The 16315-nt window shown below is 43.7% G+C and overlaps 1 protein-coding gene across 3 annotated transcripts in view; it reads left to right on the plus strand.

Moving 5' to 3' along the window:
- Positions 1-16315, plus strand: part of LOC114894671 (mpv17-like protein) — a 171238-nt gene that overhangs the window by 31457 nt on the left and 123466 nt on the right. For all 3 annotated transcript variants that reach the window (XR_003793280.1, XM_029221607.1, XM_029221608.1), the window contains exon 5: positions 3533-3793. Coding sequence is in view for 2 of the 3 variants with exons in the window: in XM_029221607.1 (XP_029077440.1) it covers positions 3533-3793 (261 nt within the window). In the remaining variant the exon portion in view is untranslated. The remainder of the gene's footprint in view (positions 1-3532; positions 3794-16315) is intronic.

Genomic DNA, 16315 nt, shown 5'->3' on the forward strand with positions numbered 1-16315 from the left:
CTCCATGCCCACATTTTCCCCCTTTCTCCATGATTTAAACTGGAATGAAAGACATATCATGGGAATGGGAAATGATCCTTCTGATGTTCTTTCATGAATATGTTTGTATTGCAGTTGAAACTTTTACTATCTCTCCAGATACAGAAGCATCACTGTAGTCCTACTAACATATAGCCTATATACTAGTAGCAAAATGGCTAATTCACTAAAACCCCAGGATAATGCTGGCCAAAGTACATATTAAGTGGGAGACAGAAGGGTTGGCGGGGGTGGGCTGATGGGTGGGGAGGTGTTTGCCTAGCCTAATTTTTCTGAATTGGGCCGTGTAATTGAGCCACTAACTGGGGAATCACTGTTCTGGAATCACTGTCATTGTTTTGGAAATTCCAGTTGCCACGGGACCTCAAGTGATATCCATCAACACACAAGCTGATGGGGGTATGGATGGGGGTATGGGATTAGCAGATGCAAATGATTACATATGGAATGCATAAACAAAAAGGTCTTTATGTTTAGCACAGGAAACTATATTCAATATCCTGTAATAAACCATAATGGAAAAGAATATGAAAAACACACACAAGCTAGAATGGACAACCACCATCAGGTAATGCCAAACCCCAGGTAGGACCAGGACAGATTTGGATTGTGTGGCCAGACCCCTGGAATTCCCTGCTGGCTGGCTGCACAGGCTGGCCTTAGTCATTTCATTAACCTTATGATAATGTGTTGTGATTTAAATGGTTAAATTCCATTCAATTTAATTTTTTTTGTTAATAGCTTTATTGAGATGTAATTCACATACTATTCAAATCACCCTTTTAAAGGTACATATTCAAAGGTTTTTAGTATATTACTAGAGTTATGCAACCATCATCACAATTTTAGAACATTTTCACCCAAAAGGAAACCCTGTAATCTTTAGCAGTCCCTGCCTTCGCCTATTTTCCTCCACCCCCAGCCCTAAGCAACCACTAACCTACTTTCTTTCTCTGTTGATTTGCTATAACGTTTTCTCTGTAGATAAAGAATCTAGACAGTTTATATAAATGGGATCATATAACTTATGGTCTATTGTGACTGGTGTCTTTCACTTAGCATAGCGTTTTCAAGATTTAACTGTGTTGCAACATGTATCAGTACTTCATCCCTCATTATTACCAAGTAACATTCCCCTGTAGGAATATACCACATTTTATTTATTCATTCATCAGTTGATGGACATTTGGGTTGTCTTCACTTTTTTGGCTATTGTGAATAATGCTGCTGTGAGCATTTGTTCAAACAAGTTTTTGTGTGGATGTATCTTTCATTTCTTGTGGGTCTATACCGAGGAGTGGAATTGCTGGGTCATGTGATAACTGTGTTTACCCTTTTGAGAAAATGCCAGACTGTCTTCCAAAGTGGCTGCACCATTGTACATTTCCACCAGCAGTGTATGAGGGTTCCAGTTTCTCCACTCAGTGTTGTTCTTGTTGTTTTATTTATTTTTGGCTGTGTTGGGTCTTCGTTGCTGTGCGCAGGCTTTCTCTAGTTGTGGCGAGCAGGGGCTACTCATCATTGCAGCGTGCGGGCTTCTCACTGCGGTGGCTTCTCTTGTTGCAGAGCATGGGCTCTATGTATGCGGGCTTCAGTAGTTGCGGCACATGGGCTTAGTAGCTGTGGCTCACAGGCTCTAGAGCGCTGGCTCAGGTGCATGGGCTTAGTTGCTCCGCGGCATGTGGGATCTTCCCGGACCAGGGTTTGAATCCGTGTCCACTGCTCTGGCAGGCGGATTCTTAAACCACTGTGCCACCAGGGAAGTCCCTATTACCTTAATTTATGCTCTTATTATTATTTTTCTACTTCACTTAGGTTTTATCTCTTCTTTTCTCTTATAGTCTTTTCAGTTGAATACAATGATTTTTTTTTAACCAGTTCAACTAGTTTTAAGTGTATAGCTCAGTGGTATTAAATACATTCACATTGTTGTGCATCCATTACCCCCATCCACCCCCAAAACTCTTTTCATCTTGAAATACTGCAAATCTATACCCATTAAACAAAAACTCCGCATTCTTCCCTCCCCTTAGCCCTCAGCAACCACCATTCTCCTTTCTGTTCCTGTGATTTTCACTACTCTAGGCACATCACATAAGTGGAATTGTACAGTGTTTGTCTTTTTGTGACTGGTTTATTTCTCTTAGCATTATGTCCTCAAGTTTCATCCATGTTGTAGCATATTGCAGAATCCCTTTCCTTTTTAAAGGCTGAATAGTATTCCACTGTATGGAAAGACCACATTTTGATTACCTATTCATCCTAACCCATTTATTTTTAGACTTACATTTTTAAATGCATGCATTTAAGGCTATGCATTTACTTACATCAAAACTTACAAGTTTTGATATGTGATACTCTCATGACTATCCAGGTCTAAATATTAAAAATTTTTCATTGTTATCTCCTTTTTCTCTCATGAGCTATTTAGAAGTACTTTCCTGATCATAAATTTTTGAAGCCTCTTGCTGCTGGTTGATAAATCATTTTCTTAAAGCCTTTTCATACCTCCACAAGCTGTGTGGATACCAAAAGTTGCCCCAGATGATGTCTTAAGAATAACAACAAACAACAAATGAACAACACATGTCCTATAGAGCTTCTCCCCCAGCCCAGTACAAAACTGCATACCTGTGCAGTCAAGAAGGTCAGTACAATAAAGAGGCTAAGTCTGGATTCAAGTGCTGACCAGACCACTTGGTAAGTGTGGGAATTTGGGCAAATAACTTAATCTTGCTGCACCTCAGTTTCATCTTCTATAAAACAAAGCTAACAAAACAGTATCTGTTTCACAGAGTTATTGGGGAGTGTTTAGCACCTAGCCATCATTCAATAAATAGTACTATTTTAAAAATCAGTCTAGCTGCTGATTTTACCTTGTACTTTTAATGCTGCCATGCTTTGTTGGTTAAGATAAACCTCTGGGTTTCTGGAAAATAAAGACCCATGTTCCAAATAGCTTTGTTATACTTGTGTCCAAAATAGTTTCATGTCTCTCTGAAGTTCATGCAAACACATACAGAGTGGACACAGGCACCGGCAGACAAGATTGTCCCATTTTATATTCAAATTCAAATTCAAAATACACACAGATACAAACGACAGAGATTGTCACAAAAACGCACTCAGCCAAGCCCAGAACCCACAGATCCAGGTCCACACTCACGCTTCTGTAACACTCGCCACAAAGATGGATCCATTGCCCCCAGATAGAGATGCTCTCACAAATCCCACTCAAAACCTAGCAGCACGCTGATGTCACAAGCCCCAGTATGGGCTGCTGCCTTGTTTTTACTTCCTTTATGATGGTTCTATTTTAGTTGTTTTGTTGTTCTTCGTAGAGTTATCACCTACCCTCTTTTCTGTCTACCCAGCCCCCAAGCTCCGCTCCCCCAAGCCTCCATTGCGCTTGCGTCCTCATCTTTTTTTTTTTTTTTCCTCTCTCTCCCCCCCCCCCCCCCCCCCCTCCCCCCCCCCCCCACTCCTATACCAGTCGGCTGTCCCCGGCCCTGGCGGCGGAAGAGATGGAGCAACGTCACGAGCGCCCGGCCCCTTAAGACGCTGCTGGCTGGAGCCGCCTCCCTCCCTGCAACCCGCAGCGGGGATGGAGTAAAGGGAGACCCGTCGATCTGCCCGCGGAGATCAGCGATGGAGTTAAACCAATCTTTGTCCATCCACCTGGAAGCTGAGAAGCCTTTGAGGCGCTATGGGGCGGTGGAGGAGACGGCGTGGAAAGCGGAGGGACTGGGGAGAAGTGAGTATTCGGGCGGGGGGTGGGACAGTTGGGGATCCGTGCGCTGGAGCGGGTGGTCGCGGGAGTGCGGGGTTGGTAGGGAGCGGACCGAGGGAAGCGCCCCCGCAGCGGGGCTTGCAGCGCTGCGGGGATGCGCTGCGCTGCGCTGCGACGCTCTCTCCCTCGAACAAAAGCCTCCGGGTTGGGCTTCACCGGGAGGCTCGGGAATCTCCAGGCAGCTGAGCCGGGAGCCTGGGGTGGACTCGGGAGTCGCGGATCCAAGCTCGCAGCCGGTCTTGGAAAGTAGAGTCTTTACCGCAGCCGAGGGAGGAGGGTCTTTTCTCCACCCGGGATGCACTAGGACGCCGGAGCCTTTGGACCATCCTGGAAAGCGCCCACGTCTCTGGAGAGGGGGGAGTGTCCGCTGGGTTTCTGCTTTTGCTTCTCCCCTGGCGTGAGGTTCAGGGCACACCTGAAATTCCCAGCGTTTCTTCCCCTGCCTTCTCCAGGGTCGCGAGTGGGAGGGAAAGGATTAGGGGAAGGTTAACCCTGTGCACGCCCTCCTTTCTCTCTTGACTCAAAAGTCTCTGGTTTGGGTACAGTCCTAGAAGGCAGTTCTGAAATGGACAGACTGTATTTGCTACTTCTGTCTACGGTATTTTGGGGTCAACAACATTAACAAATAAACTAAGGATTGTTTGTTTTTAATGAATAGGATGCAGTAGTTGAAACTCCTGCTCTCAAAGTATAGAGGCAGCTGCAGGGGTCCCAGCGTCACCAGCCCTCCCTGCAAACCCCGGGCGCTTAGCAGTCCCCTGCCCTTGCACTGCTTGCTTTAGCTCCGTACCTCTATCCGGGCTGGGAAGGGCCGTCTCGCCCTTCACAAGGACCCTCAGCTTCCTGCCTTGGCGCTGAGCTATGTTGGACCGAAGTATTGTGAATATGCTCTTTTCCTGTCTTCACCTGGTAGAAGATTGTGTGTGTGTGTGCTTTCTCCATACCTGTAATTACAAATTAAGAAGATCTTTTTAGAATGGCTCAACTGTACTCTGGTTTTCATGGGTTCAAGTAGAAATCACAGTCAAATGTCTTAGTTCTGCACCTGGAAACCAGAGTGTGTCCAGCCTCTCTCCTTTTCTTTTCTTTCTCCTTTTAAAATATGGGTCCTTCCTCCCGTTTCATCCTTTCAAAACCCTTTGGCTTTGGTACTTTAACATGACACCAGGGCTGAGGGTCTCTGGTCTTCCTGTAAGCTCAAAATAATACCCACAATGGCTGCCTTTTGTTGATAGATCGCCATGTATTAGGTCTTGCCTGTGCTACGAACTTTAAATGCATCCTCTCATTCAATCCCTGGAACAGCCTCCTTGAGGGGAATATTATGACTTATGATTCCCCTTACATAGATGGAAAAATTGGGGCTTGCTAGGTGAGGTGATTTAAGTGGCAGAGTCAGGATTTGAACTCAGGTTTGTTGGGCCCCTGAGCCCCTCTCTGCTTTTAACCTGAAGGTGTATTGCTTTCACATTTTCAGGAAGCTTTCTAAATCTGTTGAGAGTCCCAGAACACATTCAGTGATTTTAAATATCTGGCAGCCTGTTGGTCTCTGGAGTTCACAGTGGCCTTGAAAGACTACTGGGTCTGTGCAGAATAGAAGCCCTGGGTTTGAATCCTGGCTCTGCCCCCTTGCTGGCATGTGACTGAATTTATAACTAGTCACATTTTTTTTAAGCCTCACTCTGCCTCTGTTCTCTGAAAGGGAGATGAGAATAATGCATACCTTATGGCTTAATTGTGAACATTCAATAAGATGATGTAGGTAGAGCTCAAGGTAAGTGCTGAATATATTGGCTGCTTCCATTATTTTATTACTACATCTGTAGAAAGAACCTGCTTTTATCCTTTGCAAAGAATTACATAAATCAACACTATGGACTAAAGCTGCAGTGTTGGCCAGGTCCCTAGTAATTCTCTTATGTTTTTTTATGTTCTCACCACTGTATTAGGAAAAATTTCAAGCATACAGAAAAATTGCAGTGAAAACCTGATTTATAGCATTTTTGCTCCTGAAATTTTTGTACTTCTAAGTCTTAGGCTGCAAACTGTTAAAAGCTTGGCGGGAAGGCTTTCTTATCCTCTCTCTTCCAAACCAACAAAGATTCTCACTCTTGCTTCCCATTCAGATGCAAGACCACAGTTTCTGATCTGCTTTTGGTGTGGATCCCCAAATCTTTTTTTTCTTTCATTTTTACCTATTCAAATTCAAAATCTTCTTAAAGCACTGATCCAGAGTTTCACTTCTTTTTTTTTTTTCAGAGTTTCACTTTTGAATCTAGACTTTTGATCTCTAGACTCTTGTCTGCAGCCTAACTTTTTTTTTTTTTTAAAGTGGCCTTTTTTTTCTTTTTGGACTCTCAACTCCCAGGGGATCTGTGGATCCATCCCATAACATCTGGGGCCTCCACTTATTTATTAATGAAGTGTGAAAATTAGTACTATTGATTCTGTGGCATAATAATTGTCAAGCCAATGTCACTATGCAGGAAATGCTGGAGAAAAAGAGAGGCCCATTAAAAAGAAGACACTCTCTGTTTAACTTTTACACATATTTAAATATTTTATGTTAAACACTGAGTAGGTGTTACTTAAAAAGACTTGAAAAGGGGAAAAAGATTGCAAAACTGGTCATTTTCAGTTAAGGTTGTATTAACCATTCTCTTTAATGTTAGCTAGAGTTTCTAGGTAGAAGATATAAATAGTATAGTAGCTAAGAATGAGAGTTTTGAAATCAGGTGACATGGATCCAAACCAGCTCTAACACCTTGTTGCTTTGTCACCCTGGGAAAATTGCTGAACCGTTCTGTAAGTTAGCTGTCTCATCTATAAAGTGGGGATATGTTGGTTTGAACCCTTGGGAACTTGCCAGCTGAAATCTGAAACTGGCCCCATACTCAGAGGGCAAGAAGAGGCCAAAGAAAGAGACAGCCACTCCAGATTGGTAGGTGGCAGGTTTAGCAACAAGGGAACTTACATACAAGGCTTGTCTTGGGCGCCACAAGATCTCTGCACCGGCCCGCCAGAATCTCAACAGTTTACACAGAGGCCTTAATGGGGTTCAGGGTGTATCCCATCCTGATGGTCTCAACAACATCCTACTCTCTCAAAGCCTCATCCTTGAACTGGCTCCTAGTGCAAGAAGAACGGGTGGAATATACATTTCAAGGATGGGAGGGGTGAGGAGCCTCCGATTACCCCAGTCCTGCTCAAGAGTCAGTTGGCAGTTCCATCCTCTCAGTGACATCTTCCAACAGGATAGTAAGGACCACTTCAGGCTGTTGGGAGGATTAAATGAGATAATGTATATAATGCATTTAGCACAGTGCTTGACATACAGTAAGCACTCAATCCATGCTGAATGGTTGTCACAATAGGGCAGGGGTCCCCAACCCCGGGCCATGGGCCGGTATCAGCCTGTGGCCTGTTAGGAACCAGGCCATACAGCAGGAGGTGAGCAGTGGGCAGGTGAGCGAAGCATCATCTGTATTTACAGACTCTCCCTATCATTGCACTACCGCCTGAGCTCCGCCTCCTGTCAGATCAGCTGCGGCATTAGATTCTCATAGGAGCTCGAACCCTACCGTGAACTGCGCATGCGAGGGATCTAGGTTGCGCGCTCCTTATGAGAATCTAATGCCTGACGATCTGAGGTGGAGCTGAGGCTGTGATGCTAGCGCTGGGGAGCGGCTGCAAATACAGATTATCATTAGCAGAGAGGTTTGCCTGCACAGAGACCGTAATAAATCAATTGCTTGCAGACTCATATCAAAACCTTATCAGTGAGTGACAAGTGAAAACAAGCTCAGGGCTCCCATTGATTCTGTATTATGGTGAGTTGTATAATTACTTCATTATATATTACAATGTAATAATAATAGAAATAAAGTGCACAGTAAATGTAATGCCCATGAATCATCCTGAAACCGTCCCGCCACCCCCGGTCCGTGGAAAAATTGTCTTCCACGAAACCGGTCCCTGGTGCCAAAAAAGGTTGGGGACCACAGCAATAGGACATAAGAGGATGGTGCCCAATAGCATTGGAGGAGATTATTCCAGGCTGCCAGTTTTTCCTTGCGTGCATTTCTTTGTAAGTTCCAGGTAATGATTGTGTAGATACCACCTTCTTCCTTATGGGAAGGTGTAGGAGACGGCTTTTGCACCCTTGGAAACCACCTAGTATTTTCTCCTTTGAGAAAGAGTCTAAGGAATTGCTCCCATCCACTTATTCTTTTTTTTTTTTAATACATTTATTTATTTATTTTTGGCTGCGTTGGGTCTTCGTTGCTGTGCACGGGCTTTCTCTAGTTGTGGTGATCAGGGGGCTACTCTTTGTTGTGGTGCACGGGCTTCTCATTGCGGTGGCTTCTCCTTGCGGAGCACGGGCTCTAGGCGTGCGGGCTTCAGTAGTTGTGGCACACGGGCTTCAGTAGTTGTGGCTCGCAGGCTCTAGAGCACAGGCTCAGTAGTTGCGGCGCACGGGCTCAGTTGCTCCGTGTCATGTGGGATCTTCCCGGACCAGGGCTCGAACCCGTGTCCTCTGCATTGGCAGGTGGATTCTTAACCACTGCGCCACCAGGAAAGCCCTCCCATCCACTTCTGACAACATTTTTCCACTAGAAGTGAGTAGGTTTTTTGTTTTTTTTTTACTCAGTTGGAAAATGCATAGTGACATTTCAGTGTGGTTAGATATATAAAAAGTATTGCTTTCAACCAACTGTAATTAATTAGGGGAGACACAAAGACAAGGTGCCTTTTGACAAAGCACAGAGCTTTTTAAAAGCACAGTTGTCGGTGGTCATGGCCGTTTCATGAAAGATTTGAGTGTGCCTTAAAGGATGATCAAGATTTTGGACAGGGGAGGTGGGGGATGGTGGCACAGCGGGTAGGAGATGCCAGGAGAGATAACAGCATTGGCAAAAGCATAGAGGTGGAAATAAATGTGCTTATGAGTAGGAGATTGGAATAAAGTGGAAAGCTCAAACGATAATCTTTCTATAAGCCCAGGAGAGATGACAATTTTTTAGAAATCCAAGGGTGTGTGCCGACTGGCAAACAGATCATTAAACTGGCCAATGTTTCAGGTTTAATAAACAGTGTGGAGACTGAAAAATATGAATTGCCGGCAATCTATATTATAGCTACTTGGGAAAGAATTTGTGTTACTTTCATCTATTTGATTAAATATGCTAATTTTATTATTTCAGTTTTGTTTTAGTCTTATTTCTCTGTTCTTATTACAGAATTAGTACATGCGCTTTATAAAGAATTCAAATTCATCTGAAATATAAAAATAAAAAGTGAAAAATTACCATAATCTGCTCCCCCTTCCCCATTTATTCATTCAATAAATAGGTAGTAACTGCTTTATAAGTGCCAGGCAGTGTTCTAGGGGCTCAGACACAGTGTGGAGCAAGACAGGCAAGGTTCCTGCCTGCATGGAGCTTCTATTCAAGGGGAAAGCAGGAAGTGGGCTGGGAGTGAAGGTGACAGACAATACATAAGCAAATAAATAACGTCGTTCAGATGATGGTGTGTTACATGGGAATTAATAGGGGAGGGATATTTCCCGTCCAGTGGTCAGGAAATGCTTTCCTAAGGAGGTGACCCTTTGCCATGTAAATGTCAAGGATCCAAGAAGCAAATGCAAAGGCCCTTGGTATGTTAGAGGAAGAGACAGAAGGCCAGGGTGGCTGGAACCGGGAGGGTCAGGGTAGAGAGAGGAGATAAATCAGCGAGGAGTCAGACTGGGTAGGACCTTGTAGGTTGTGATTAAAAAAAAGAAAGTACAAATTTTATTCTTGTTGTAGGAGAAGCTGCTGCTGATTGTCTAGCTTAACTAACATGAGCTGGTTTTTGTTTTTAAAAGGTCACATCGGGGCTTCCCTGGTGGCGCAGTGGTTGAGAGTCTGCCTGCCGATTCAGGGGACACGGGTTCGTGACCCGGTCCGGGAAGATCCCACATGCCGCGGAGCGGCTGGGCCCGTGAGCCATGGCCGCTGAGCCTGCGCGTCCGGAGCCTGTGCTCAGAAACGGGAGAGGCCACAGCAGTGAGAGGCCCGCGTACCACAAAACAAACAAACAAACAAACAAAAGTTCACATCGGCTACTAGATGGAGAATCAGACCATGGGGCAAGTGGTGATCGATGTAATCACTGTTCGCTGTAGTCCCAGGGTCCTTCCTAATCAATCCTATTTAGGATAAGTGGTAGGAATGTCCTTAGTGTGAAAGGAGTGACAAGGGTAAAGGCAACATGGACCACTTTTGGGAGACTGAGCATCGGGTTAAGGTTTAGGAGGTGTGCTAGTCTCTGCAGTCTCCCTGGAGAGGCAGCTGACAGTGTAACTTTATTGCAGGAACCATAATAGCAGGAAGGCAAAGATGATGAATATGATATTATCACGTATGTCCTTTGAACAAAACCAATTATTTACATAGCTCTGTTTATTCGGTATTTTAAGTTTCATTTTTGCAAGCGTTTCCTTCTTATATGTCCATTGAAGGAAAAATCAGTTATGCCTATTCTTGGTCTCGGATTAATTATTAAACACTTATTAATAATAATAGTAGTTAGTGAGCCTTAGCTATGAACTCGAGCTTATTAAATTCTAACAACTCTATTAGGTCAGCAGATAATTATTCCCCTTTCATAGATGGGGAAACTGAGGCTTAAGGAGGTTAAGAAAGCTGAAGGCCACGAAGCTAGTGAATGGTAGAGCTGGAGCCTGATTCTAGCTCCCTTTGACTCTAAATATTCCTAGTCAGTGTCTGTTATTCGTGGCACCGCGCTAGATGTTGCAGAGATTAGAGATGAAATAAGACACAGCCCCTACTCTGAAGAAGCTTACAGATTTGGGGAAGGGGAGAACAGATGTGAAGAACATCATGATATATATTATAAACTGGTATAAACAGTATGAAATAGATGCTAAATGAAGGTACAAGTGGGAAACGAGCAGAAGAAGAGATTGGCTCTTCCTGGGGGCTCCAGCATGACAGTTGGAGGAGTGTTTGCACTGGACCTGAAGGCTGAGCAGGGTTTAAGTGGGTGAAGAGAGGGGAGAAGGACATTTCAGGTGAGCTGCCAGCCTCAGGCAAGGAGGTGGAGATCCCAAAGGCCATGCACCACGTTTTTTTTTCTTTTTTTCTGTTTCTTTCCCCTTGGAAAGAAACCTTGGGGGGTCTGTTTCACTCATGTGAATCACCTGTTACCTGGATGATCCTGAGGGTTGGAGATAAGCACAGGTGGAGGCTCTTTTAGTGTAGCTCTTCAGAACATCACTCACAAAGCTCCCCCAAGGATGCTTACCATACAATCCACTCATTCCCTAACTATTCACTTACCCAATGGGCTTGAGCCCCTACTATGCGTTAGCTAATGAAGAAGACCCAGACTTCACCATTAAGGAGTTCTCTGGCTGGCTGTGTTCCAATCCTCCCTCTGCTGCTTCCCAACACTGTGATCTTGGACAAGTTGCCTAACTTCCCTGGACCCCACTCTCTTCATCTGTGAAATGGGAATGTACTTAATACCACGGAACTGTACACTTAGAAATGGTTAAGATGGGAATTCCCTGGCGGTCCAGTGGTTAGGACTCAGTGCTCTCATTGCTAGGCGCCCAGGTTCGATCCCTGTTCGGGGAACTAAGATCCCATAAGCCGTGTGGCACACCCAAAAAAATAAAATAATAAATAAATAAATACAGGTATAATTTATATAATATAATAACAAATATATTGTAGGTCCAAGTGGTCACACCGAGGGATGGTTCTGGGGTCTGGAAGAGAAAAAGACTCTTGAAGTAGGCTGAAAAGGTGAACAACATTTCATCACTGAATGAGGGGAACAGCATTCCAGGCAGAGGGAATGGCACACGTGCACATTTTACCCAGGAACTACAGCTGGATCAGTCGTGCTTGCTAGGCTCTTAAAAAGTGAGGGAGACAAGACAGGCAGGAGGTGAGGGCATTTTGGAGTCCAGATAAGTTCGTAGGAAGCTAGACAGGAGAAGGCTCAGCTCCACATTTCCTGCAGGGTCCACGTGGGGTGACCAAGGACTAGACTGCTAGAATTAAGTTTGGGGATTTTTGTTTGTTTGAATGAGTCAGAGTCTGACTTACTGATAGTTATTTTTTAGTTAAAATGCCTTGACATTAAAGGAGCAAAACTAGTGATTTTAAGAGAAGTAGAAGAGAATGATGGTAAGAAATGTCATACACTGAACACTTACTATGTGCCTGCTCCAAGCACGTGTTTACATGCATGCTCTTATTTACTCCTTCCAACACATCCTATGATGTGAGGTGCAATGGAGCCATTTATTGCTCTATTTTACAGATGAGGAAACTGAGGCTCAAAGAGATTAAGCAACTTGCCCAATGTCAGTCTGCTAGTAAGTGGCAGAGCTGGAACTTGAACCGAGCACGGGTGACTTCATCCTACTGCCTTTCTTATTTCCTGGATTAGTAAAACCGCTCTTAATACAGATACGGATAAGGTCGGTTAGACACTGCTCTGGGTTTCTTAGTACTGATTCAGTTCTCTGGCTCATTAATTTCCTTTTCCATTACAAACGCATCCCTTGTAAACTTGAGGACTACGTCTCACTGCTTCAGAGTGCCTTCAGGGTAAAACTGTGGTGGGAGCTTAAAGACATTTACAGAAATGCAGCAGAAGAATTTTCCTGTTTTGAAGACTTGTAGCTTTCCAGAGAGAGGCCTCCCTGGGGGTGACCAAGAAAGATTTCATAGACAGTCTAGTGTTTGAGAGTGGGAATTCTGCCTGCATTTGAATCATGACTTTAACACTTACTAGCTCTGTGACCTTGGGCTAGTTACTTAACCTCTCTGAATTTCGTCTTCTCAGCTATATATAGCTTTTTTTTTTTGGTGGGGGGGTGGGGGCCGCACTGTGCAGCATACGGGATCTTTGTTCCCCAACCAGGGATTGAACCTGCATTGGGAGCGTAGAATCTTAACAACTGGACCGCCAGGGAAGTCCCTTGTCTTCTCATCTATAAAATGGACATAGTAAGAAGACCTGCCTCATAGGGTAATGAGGAAGATTCAGTGAGATAATGTGGAAAGCCCTTGCAGAGAATGTGGAAAGCCACAGTCTCCCTAAATGATGGTGATGGTGTTGATGATGCTGCTGATAGAACAGGACATAAAGTGGACCTTAACTGGGTAGTATTTAAACAATTGGAAAGAAGGAAAAGAGGAAAGTTAAAGTGGGTGGTCTGCCTCAGGAAAAGAGTGGAGGTGATGAGGTGTAAGGAGATTGTTGGAGGCATGCATGAACTTGGCTGCACTGGTGGATTGGGGAAGTCCAGGGTTGATTGATCAGGGCTCCTAGACTTGAGCAGATTAAAAATGACAGGCTGCATGGAGCCACTGCAGGACAAGGGGCAGAGGTAAAGAAAGTAGCATCTTAGGAAGACTTGTCTGGCAGTGGTTGCAGACGGGATGGAAGGGCAGGGACTCCGGGGCGGTGGAGGACCAACCAGGCGTGTTTTGGAATCATCTGATCGTGAGTTCACAGGGACTGGCGTCTAAAGCAGTGGCAGTGGGTTAGGAGGAAGGGACTAACCAGACAGACATCTGGAAGGGAAAAAGCATTGGTGGTTGATTACGGAGAGGAAAGAAAGAGGGTCTTCTAAACATAGGCAATGTGACAGGTGGGAAATAACTGTTGTTAGCCTGAGGTCTTCGGAATTTAAATACATCAGCACGAGTGCTGCTTATTCTCACTTTCAGTAGGTTTTAAAGAGGTGCATGGATTATGGGTGTCGGGAGAAGTAATAGTAATGGCCTCTTACCTTTATAGCACTTTGCAGTTTATACTTTTCCTGTGTTTTCTAATTTACTCTTTACAAAAAAGGGCAAAGGGCAGAAGTCGTCATGGCCCTTTGTAAGTGGGGACACAGGTTAAGGACTCACCCCAGGGAAGGGGTGCAGCCAGTATGGACTGAGCAAGGACACAACAGCCCAGGCTGTTTGCACTAGACTAGGGTTTCCAGGGACATATTTATTTGGATAAATCACGAACAACAACTGCATTACAAGATGGTGACAAGTATGTCTAGATTTCATAAAATGCAAATTGGAAAATAACTACAATGCATGACACTAATTATTCAGCTTATTTAAAATTCCCAAACAGGTAAGTCATTCATTCATGTATTTGTCCATTCATCCATTCATTTCCTCATCCATTGAATACATATTTAATGATAGCCTCTTATATGCCAGATATTGTGCTAAGCTCTTGAGAGTACAGTAGCCCTTTGAGTAGGACATCTATAGTCCCTGCCTTCAGGTGACTTAAGGTCTTTTGGAAAAAATAGAACTACTATATGATCCAGCAATCTCACTTCTGGGAATATATCTGAAGGAAATGGAAACAGGATATCAAAGAGCCCTCTACACCCCCATGCTCACTGCAGCATTATTCACAATAGCCAAGACATGGAAACAACCTAAGTGTCCATCAGCCGATGAATGGATAAAAAAGATGTGCTGTATATATACAATGGAATATCATTCAGCCATGAGAAAGAAGGAAATCCTGCCATTTGTGACAAAATGGATGGAACTTGAAGGCATTTTGCTAAGTGACATAAGTTAGAAAGACAAATAGTGCATGATATCACACATGTGGAATCTAAAAAAAAAAATCAGTCTCATAGAAACAGAGAGTAGAAAAGTGGTTGCTAGGGGCTGGAGGAGGGGGGAAATGGGAAGAGGTTGGTAAAAGGGTACCTACCAGCTTTCAGGTATAAGATGAAGGAGGTCTGATAAGAACTTGCTGTATAGCACAGGGAACTCTACTCAATACTCTGTAATGGCCTATATGGGAAAAGTATCTTAAAAGAAAAAAAAAAGAGTGGATCTATGTATATATTTAACTGATTCACTTTTCTGTACCCCTGAAACAAACACAACATTGTAAATCAACTATACTCCAATAAAATTTTTTTTAAAAAGATGAGGTCTGAGGATCTAGTATAAAACATGATGACTATAGTTGATAATACTGAATTATATCATTGAAATTTGCAAAGAGAGTAGAACTTAAATGTCCTCACCAAAAAAATAAACAAATACATAAACGTGTGGTGATAGATGTTTTAACTAACTACACGGTGAGAATCTTTTTTTTTTTTTTTTTTTTTTTTTTTGCGGTACGCGGGCCTCTCACTGCTGTGGCCTCTCCCGTTGCGGAGCACAGGCTCCAGACGTGCAGGCTCAGTGGCCATGGCTCACGGGCCCAGCCGCGGATGTGGGATCTTCCCAGACCTGGGCACGAACCCGTGTCCCCTGCATCGGCAGGCGGACTCTCAACCACTGCACCACCAGGGAAGCCCTCGGTGAGAATCTTTTCACAATGTTTACCTATATCAAATCACCACAATGTACACTTTATTTTTAAAAATTTTTTTTAACATCTTTATTGGAGTATAATTGCTTTACAATGGTGTGTTAGCTTCTGCTTTATAACAAAGTGAATCAGTTATACATATACATATGTTCCCATATCTCTTCCCTCTTGCATCTTCCTCCCTCCCACCCTCCCTATCCCACCCCTCTAGGTGGTCACAAAGCACCGAGCTGATCTCTCTGTGCTATGAGGCTGCTTCCCACTAGATATCTACCTTACGTTTGGTAGTGTATATATGTCCATGCCTAACTCTCGCTTTGTCACAGCTTACCCTTCCCCCTCCCCATATCCTCAAGTCCATTCCCTAGTAGGTCTGTGTCTTTTTTCCTGTCTTACCCCTAGGTTCTTCATGACATTTTTTTTTCTTAAATTCCATATATATGTGTTAGCATACGGTATTTGTCTTTCTCTTTCTGACTGACTTCACTCTGTATGACAGACTCTAGGTCTATCCACCTCATTACAAATAGCTCAATTTCGTTTCTTTTTATGGCTGAGTAATATTCCATTGTGTATATGTGCCACGTCTTCTTTACCCATTCATCCGAAGATGGGCACTTAGGTTGTTTCCATCTCCGGGCTATTGTAAATAGAGCTGCAATGAACATTTTGGTACATGACTCTTTTTGAATTATGGTTTTCTCAGGGTATATGCCCAGTAGTGGGATTGCTGGGTCATATGGTAGTTCTATTTGTAGTTTTTTAAGGAACCTCCATACTGTTCTCCACAGTGGCTCTATCAATTTACATTCCCACCAACAGTGCAAGAGGGTTCCCTTTTCTCCACACCCTCTCCCGCATTTATTGTTTCTAGATTTTTTGATGATGGCCATTCTGACTGGTGGGAGATGATATCTCATTGTAGTTTTGATTTGCATTTCTCTAATGATTAATGATGTTGAGCATTCTTTCATGTGTTTGTTGGCAGTCTGTATATCTTCTTTGGAGAAATGTCTATATAGGTCTTCTGCCCATTTTTGTATTGAGTTGTTTGTTTTTTTGTTATTCAGCTGCATGAGCTGCTTATAAATTTTGGAGATTAATCCT

This window comes from Monodon monoceros, unplaced genomic scaffold (genome assembly GCF_005190385.1).
Source record: "Monodon monoceros isolate NGI ecotype Baffin Bay Population unplaced genomic scaffold, NGI_Narwhal_1 Super_Scaffold_13, whole genome shotgun sequence".
Lineage (NCBI taxonomy): Eukaryota > Metazoa > Chordata > Mammalia > Artiodactyla > Monodontidae > Monodon > Monodon monoceros.